Source organism: Neovison vison, chromosome 7 (assembly GCF_020171115.1).
Source record: "Neovison vison isolate M4711 chromosome 7, ASM_NN_V1, whole genome shotgun sequence".
NCBI classification, from domain to species: Eukaryota; Metazoa; Chordata; class Mammalia; order Carnivora; family Mustelidae; genus Neogale; species Neogale vison.
The window spans coordinates 198,960,561-198,968,926 of record NC_058097.1 but is presented as its reverse complement, the minus strand read 5'-3'; the positions used below and the strand labels follow the sequence as shown (position 1 = coordinate 198,968,926).

At 48.1% G+C, this 8,366-nt stretch overlaps 1 protein-coding gene across 2 annotated transcripts in view; it reads right to left on the bottom strand.

The window, feature by feature from the left end:
- Positions 1–3,091: 3,091 nt before the first annotated feature.
- Positions 3,092–8,366, bottom strand: part of RTN3 (reticulon 3) — a 67,681-nt gene continuing 62,406 nt past the window's right edge. For both annotated transcript variants that reach the window (XM_044259529.1, XM_044259530.1), the window contains 2 exons: positions 7,119–7,177; positions 3,092–5,235 (listed from right to left, as the gene is read on the bottom strand). In XM_044259529.1, the coding sequence (XP_044115464.1) occupies positions 5,190–5,235; positions 7,119–7,177 (105 nt within the window). In that variant the 3' untranslated portion in view covers positions 3,092–5,189. The remainder of the gene's footprint in view (positions 5,236–7,118; positions 7,178–8,366) is intronic.

Below are 8,366 nucleotides of genomic sequence, written 5' to 3'. Positions count from 1 at the left end.
TGGGGGGGGGGTTGCCACCGTCAGTATTAGGGCCCCGAGGGCGGGGTGGGGGTTGGTGGGGAGCAGGAGGGCCCGGGCCCAGCTCCCTGTAGCGTTGCACGCCGGCAGGCACGGCCCCCGGGTCGGGGGCGGCCGCTCCCCGGTCCTCATTGGTATTCGCGGCCGCTCGTAGGCCGGGACTGCGGACGAGGGCCTCCAGCGGAGGGCGGGAAGGCGGGGCTCCGGAGCCCGCCCGGGGCGGGGAGGACGCTTGGACCGCCGGCGGGCGGGCGGCCAGAGGCGGGGGCGGAGCTGGGCCGGGGCCCCGGCAGCTGCGCCAGCCCCACGGGGGGGCTCTGGGGACAGCGCGCCCCGCGGCCCCTTCCGGCTCCCCCGCTCCTGCCGCGCCCTCCTGGACCCCGATCTTGTAAAGGGATTAGCACTTTTCTCCTTTGCTCCTCTCCTGCTCCGAAGACCTCCGTTTTCCCCTAAACCCAGTCAGGCGCTCCTGCTCTAGGGTCCCCGTTGGTCCGAGCCCGGGGCACTGGAGGTCCCGGCAGTTGGCGTTCTATTCCCGTCCCCTCCTTGTCCCCCTTCGTACACGGTGGACGTGCCACCCATTCTCAGTCCCCAAGGGCCTGGGGCCGGGCCTCGGCCTATCTTTCTCTTCCCCGCGGCAGCGCCAGGCCCGGTGTGGCCGGGAAGGGGCCCCGCGATCTCCCAGGCAGGTCCGAGTGGGGCGTGTAGATTCATTCTCCTGTGGAGAACAGGTGGCCCCGAGATCAGGCCCTTTTTGCTCTTTGTATTTTATTTTGAAACTGTATTTAATGCTTTTATATGAAAGGGAGAGGGGCGGGGAGAGAGCTGTCCCAGTCACCCTTACGTGCAAATGTCTTATTTATTATACGTGTATCAGAGATAAGCTGTGAGGTGGTGGAGAAAGGAGGAAGGAGTGAGGACAGAGGTGGGGATGGGGGACCCCAAACATCCCGCACTAATGTGTGACTCTCCAGGCCTTTCTTGGAGTCTCTGGGCCTGTGTCTGCTCTTCACATGGCCAGGCCGGTTCTTTTGATCTTACAGCCTGAAAGTGGGGAGGTGGGACTTGCCGGGGAGGCCTGGAGGCAGAGGGGCCCCGGCACCCGGGGCCAGGGTCTCCCTCTGTGGGTGGGAACGTAAGACAGCAAAGAGGAAGCCCTTCCTCATCCCAGCACCCCCAGGCCAGAGCCCAAGGTTCAAGTGCCTCAGGCCCAGTCCCCTTGACTCCTCCTGATTGGGAATTGGATTTTATACCATGGATTTTATAGCATTTTTATATAATTCAAGATTGTCAGAGTCCAAATGACCTTGGAGATCCTCCAGTCCCCGCCCCCTCGACCCCTTCTGCAGACAGGTAGTGAAGTTCGGAAACTGAAATGATCACACACAGCCAGGTAGGAACAGTACAGAAATCAAATAAGAAGCTCAACTCCCAACCCAGTGTTGTTTGCATTACACCCCTCGGCCTTCCAATCTCTGGTCAATTAAGGTTTCTTTTCCCATGGGGCCTGCCAAAGGGTGGAACCGGGTGCCACAGGCCGTTAGAGCGGGGTGGCCTCCTCCGGGGCGGCAAAGACGTGCATGGCTCCCTGGGACCGGTGTCGTCGAGGGCAGCTCTGGCCGCCTCGGACTTCAGCTCCAGGTTTCCGGCAGTCGCCTCCTCCCTCGGAAGTCCAGGAGCGCGGCTGACGGCCCCCCCGTCCTGTGGCCCCCCAGGAGGGCGAGGGCTCTGGTGTTGTGTTCTGTTCTAGGTGCCCCAGGGACTCAGGAAGTACTGCACGAGCTGTCAGTTGGCTGAGAAGTGAATTCCGTGTTTGAACCTCCAGGGGTTGAGTCAGTATTAAGCGCTTGAGAGCAGGGATTACGGATGGCACCGGGCGGGGCACTGCCATTCTTTTATTTTTCTTCATGCATGTTGTTTTCAGATCCAGAATGAGTATTTTACCACTTTTTGCGACTCTGCCTGTTCCAAAACAGGAGGCAGATTGGGGTGACCTCTTCTGGTTACCCAAGCCCATCGCCAAAGTTCAGGTAAGCCAGGACAGAGAGCTGGTCAGGAAGGGCTTTTCTGCTTGACAGGCAGGGACGGAGGCCTTAAGACAGGAATGAGGGTCTTCATTGAGAGGCAGCCCCAGGCACCCCAGGGGCTTCTCCAAGTGTGGCCATCGGACCCGTAGCATCACATTATGAACCTACTAGAAACACGTACCCTTGGGCCCCCGTCTTGAATCAGAAATGGCAGCACCCAGCAGTCCTTTTGGATAAGCCCTCCAGTGCTCACGAAGCTGAAGATCTGAAGTGTGGGCCCAGTGCCACTGTAGGGGTTCCTGCTTAGACCGCCCCTACCGCCTCTTGGGGTGGGGATAGGGGGGTCAGGTCGTCCTCTCTCTCTGCCTCCTCCTTGCCTCGGGAGTCTGACATGAACAGGTGAAGTTTCTTCATGAATTTTTTGTTAATGGTATGCTTGCTATTATGGCCAATATGTAAATGTTACTCTGAATCCATATTTATACGCCACGTTAGTGACATTACTCGAACATTACTTGTATGTGTATTTGTGAAGTTGTTGGCTTCAGTTATTTTTTAAAGAAAAATTTCAGCCTAAGTTTTCTAAGAGGTATGTTGAATAAATTTTTAAAATCCAGCTTAAGGGTCATGGCAGCCTTAGTTTTGGGAAAGACTAAATCTGAAGGAATAAGGTTCTGATGTATGTGGTCTCCACTTTCCATGGTGACTGACTGACGTCTAGGCTGCTTCACGCTGCGGGCGGGCAACCCTCTGAGGTTGGTGTGAGGCTGAACTGGGACAGCAGACCCGCCGGCCCCTTCCACTCCTCATCCTCTTTCTCCTAAGGTCACCTCTTAAGAGGGTCTCTGGGATCTTTCAGAAACCAAACACAACAGCTTTGCTCTACTATGGAAATTCGGCAATCTTGGGAATCATTACCAGCCTCAACTATGAGCTAATTTTTAAAGCCTCAAGAGTGGAGTGGGGATGGAGGCCGGTGGAAGCCTGGTTCTTACTTTACCCAAACTGTATGTATAAAGAATAAAGGTAGCAGAAAGACACCACCGTCACTGTGTTTTTTTTATTTTTTCTTTTTTATTAATACCACATCAATTTGCAGTTTACAGGAACCAAGATTCAAGTTCCCTAGGTGCTACTGTATTTTCATGTTGCACGTACATACACGCACATTTTCATTAGTAATAGTTCATCTATAGGTTTTCCTTAAAAAAACAAAAAAAAAACCCCACAAAACTCCTGTGTGGCACAAAGATCTGTCCAATTACCTAAACACAGCAGTAAAACAACAGAAGAGCTAGGTGTGGAGGCTTCCAGTGCAGAAAAGGGTCCTCTGGAGGGGAAGCCCAAAAAGCTGATCAGAGCACTGTCTTTCTGGGAGGGCCTAAGACAGGATGCAGAATGTGTTTCCAGCTGAATTCAGCTTAAAAAGGAAAGGGGGCTAAGTAAATAGGAAAATGGAGTAAGGCAAGGGTACCTTTTACCCATCTAAATGCTGAAGTAACTTTTCCAAAACAGTAGAAAGAAAACTTCCACTACCTTCTAAAGAGTTGCAGTGCTTTGGGACCGTCAAAGACTGTAGCCCTTACTTTAAAGTCCCCAACGCACGTTCCCTCTGGACCATCAGGACTAGGAGTTTTACAGCCTGAAGGAACTCTCACAGACGACTTCTTTCAAGTTGACTGAATTTTCACTTTGGAAGAAGCCTCAGCAGGAATTAGATTCCTGACGGCCCTCCATCTGATGTCCGTCTGGGTTGTTCTGTGTATCTTTCAATCGTACACGGAGCCCCATCGACACAATCTGCTCCTGCCTGGTCGCCCTCACCTAAAACTTCTTGGAAAACTCTCTCAAAAGAAGCACCTTGGGCCAAGACAGGTGCTGAGACATTTCATGTGCCTGAAGATGAAAGGAACCCTCAACACGGGACACACACCCATAAGCTAGCCTCAAAGTGAAAACTCCGTATGAACCACAGAACACACTTTCTTACACTAATTTGTGGTCTCTTAACCACAGACACACACAATCTCCTCTCAAGCCAGCCTGGCTTTGGTCCTTAGGGTACAGTGATGAGCACAGGTTAAAGATGTAGCATGTGAAGGAGGAAGCTGTGGAGAAAGGACAAAAAGCAAAAAAGACCTTTTATGTTTCTATATTCGCCTCTTGAGAGTGTTTCCCCCCCATGGACCGAGACAGGATTACAGTAACTCAACAACTGAGGAGCCACATGCGGATCGTACGGTTTCTCTAACAGTTTACAGCAGTGTACAGCAGTTACAGACATGTATTTCATTATAAGAAAAGTACAACCATATTTATTAAACTTGAGGTGAGGTGGGCAGGGAAGAGGGTGGAAAGCACATTCAGGAATGAGTTCTCAGACGCAAGCCCAGCACTGGTGCCCACGAGAATAGACACAGACGCCACCCTCCCAAATGGCAGAGACTTTCCTTTCCTAGGGGGGAGCGGGAGGGGAGGGTCATCCCAGCCCCACCTCCCATTTCCGTTCTTGGTTCCCAGACGGCATTCTGGGAATCAGGAACTCTCACTATGACCTACAGGGTATTCATAGAGTTGGAAGCTATAGCATTACGCAAAGAAGAGGAGTATTAGGAGTAGCTGCTCGCATTGTGGGGCCGGAAGATGGGATCAGAGGTTCGCCAAAACCCACAGGAAGGAATCCCACTCCTGTCCCCAGATAATTTCCTCATAAGTTAATCATTATTTCTTAACATAAAAATAAGGGTAAAACTCCGATGGGAAGCTGGGGAAGACTAGTCCTTGAGACCTGGATAGCAGAGTCCAAGAGCAGTGCTTTCTTTCATTTTTTTCCTTGACCTCCAACCTCTCCCCTTTCAAGCTACAAGCAAAAGCTCCGCCACCATTAAGATACGATTTATCCTAGTAATTCGATTCTTTCTTTATTCTTTTGGATCCTAAGGTATCAGTTCTTTTTTTAGTCCAACAATTCTTGTGCTTGATACTGAGGGTAACGGGAAAGGAGGGGAGAAAACAAATTAAGAAAAAGCAGCTTGGAATGCAGGCTCGAGCTGACACTGAGCACGTTCCTTCATAGCACAGGTAAGAACGTTACGACTATTAAGTGGTGTTTTAGTAACTGTTGCATTTCTGGTTTCCATGTACTTATTCTGCCTTTTTTTTTGCGATTCCAGGGAGTTTTGCTTGTATCCTATTGAAGGAAAAAAAAAAAAAAGAAAAAGGTGAGAAAGGACATTAGAGGTAGGTTTTTACTTTTTTTTTTTCTTAAAAGATTTTTATTTATTTATTTGACAGAGAGGTCACAAGTAGACAGACAGGTAGGCAGACAGAGAGGGGGAAGGGGAAGCAGACTCCCTGCTGAGCAGAGAGCCCTACGTGGGTCTCAGTCCTAGGACCCTGAGATCATGACCTGAGTCAAAGGCAGAGAGGTTTAACCTACTGAGCCCAGGCACCCCTAGGTTTTTACTTTTGTGACACCGAAAGACGGCCATGGGCTTGCTGGAGATTGTGGCAAAATCTCCCATCAGGGTTTACTCTGGATGAAAAATGCGGGGCCGAGTCTGGTCTGGGATGAGCTGAGGGGCCCACAAAGACTCATGCCCTCGCAATGCCACCATGCCTGCGGCCTGTCCTCCTGCACTGCCTGCACCTCCTGGGTCCTTCACTGGGGGTTCCAGAGAAGAATTAAGGGGATCTGGGCCTAACACCTGCTGTGTTCCACACAACTGGCAGCGCAAGAACCCATTTCTCCGGGAAGGCTAGGTGACCCACTAGCGCTACAAAAGGAACCAGGAGTCAAGGGTCAAGGTGACAGATAAAAAGACTACAGGAGCTGGCAACAGTTCCTGGCCCCTTGCCGGACACCAAAGCCACCCTTCATTTTGTGCATTAATAGGTTACTCTTCACTAAGGTCATTCACATACCTCTCGGCCAATGTCAAAGCCACTCTTCACAATTAGATCCCACAACAGGGACTGACCAAGACATTAGACTTAAAGCTAAGCGACATCTACATTTCACAATCAGAAGTAAACAGCAGCCAGATACATATTTGTGCTCACTCTCCTTGCCTGGTGTTAGCTCTAATGCGTATGTGTAAAAGCAAAAGAGCAAGTAAAGACCCTGGCATCCAGCCAGAACTGTGTACATATACTCGTAGTTTCCCTTATCAAAATTGGGAAAAGCACTAAAATTGGAGGTGTGAAAGGGACTGGGGCAGGGAAGGGGGTGCACAAAAGAGGTTTAGCTGCTTGTGTTCTATTTCTTAAATGTCAACATTTTAGTTAGAAGTGTGGGTTCCTTAGTGTTTGCCATGATTGGGGGGTGGGGCGGAAAGCACAAAACAAAAAAAAAAACTAAACAAAAAAACCCCAATGGCTCCCTGGTAGAGGGAATCATAAAAATGTCTATCAATAGTTTATTACTTGATTTCAATACTAAATTGGTTCAAAAAAAAAGGAGAGAAAACAGGGATTTGGTAGTTGAGGAAAAGTAGCATTGGTTTTGAGTCATTTATTTAGTTAAGCTCTTATTTCTGGGGATGCCTGGGTGGCTCAGTTCTTAAGTGTCTGCCTTTGGCTCAGGTCGTGATCCCAGGGCCTGGGATCAAGCCCCACATCAGGCTCCCTGTTCAGTGGAAAGCCTGCTTCTCCCTCTCCCACTCCCCCTGCTTGTGCTCCCTCTCTCGCTGTGTCCCTCTCAAATAAATAAATAAAATCTAAAAAACCAACCAACCAAACAAAAAACCCCCCAAAACCTCTTATTTCTGAAAAAGGAGGGATGAGTTTGGCTTAAAATTGATTAATGTGGGCGGGTAGCTTCAGACACTTAAAAGGCCAAGTCAGAAATGCAAAAGGTTCTAATTCCACGGTTCCTTTTTAATCTAAGATACAAAGAATGTTTTCTAAGGAAGTAGGATGAAATAATTTGTAGTAAAAATCAAACTATTAACCAACATTTTTCTTCAGGATCAAGATTTCTTTCTTTGAGTCAGTATTTTACAGAAGAGGCCAAAAATAATTGGGGAAGAAAAGCACACATTCTGATAAAATGTGGAACTAAAGTATACTTACTTTTCAACAATTGACTTGGTCTGATCACGGGCGATGCCAACATAGTGATCAATCTGGGTCTTTAAGGAAAGGGAAGAGACTCAGTTATGGCAACACACAGATTAACAATTTTCCTGAAAATAATGTTGTTATCTAGTTTAACCATTTCTTAAAAACACTATTGCATATTCTGGGAAATGAGAATAACGTCAGTTTTTAAAATTTATTATTATTTTTTATTTTAAGTAGGCTCCACACCCAGTACAGGGCTTGAACTCACAACCCTGATGATATCAAGAGTCAGATGCTCTATCAACTGAGCCAGCCAACCACCCCAATAATGCCCAGTTTTTAAGAGTATTTTAAAAACTTCAGGTATTGGGGCATCTGGATGGTTCAGTTGGTAAAGCATCTGCCTTCGGCTCGAGTCATGATCCCAGGACCCTGGGACTGAGCCCCACACATTAGGCTCACTGCTCAGCAGGAAGCCCACTTCTCTCTCCCCCCGCCGTTTGTGCTCTCTCTAGTTATCTCTCTAATAAATAAAATCTTAAAAAACCAAAAAGCCTCCCCCCCATTTTAGGTATTAGGGGTGCCTGGGTGGCTCAGTCGAGTCCTGATCTCAGCTCAGGTCTTGATCTCAGGGTTGTGAGATCAAGCTCTGTGGTGGGCTCCACACTGGGCACGGAGCCCATAAACAACACAAAACAACCCCCCCCCAAAACCTTTCAGGTTTCAGACTTTAAATTATGCCATAAATGCCTTAAAATAGTCTGTTGAAGTAAAAATCTCTTGTTTCTTTTGCTAAGGTCTTACTTGCTATGTATTTCCTTCACAGAAACTGGAGTAAAGCATTTTCTAAATACTAAAAATTGTCTAACCTATATTCTGTAATCACAAATGTTGTTTTGGCTCCTAGGTAAGACTAATTCATTTAATATCAAAAGGTATAGAAAAAGTCTGTTGACTGAGGACTTAATCTATAAAGAACAACCTCAGAGCATCTGGCAAGGCTGTACCATTCTACAAAGCAATCATCTCTTCACACAGATGGAGTCCCATAATAGCCTTGATAGTTTAAATTTCTTTTCAGACATCAGCTTTTATTTATTTAAGCATTTTTTCAACTTATTTTTTTGAACGGATAATGCATCCCCATGAAAAACTTAAAAGACATACAACAAGTCATAAAAATGTACCTTCCTACCCTTCTCTCTCCTAAACATTCAGTTTCTCTTGGTAGAGGAAACCACTACTTCTCACAGGCTC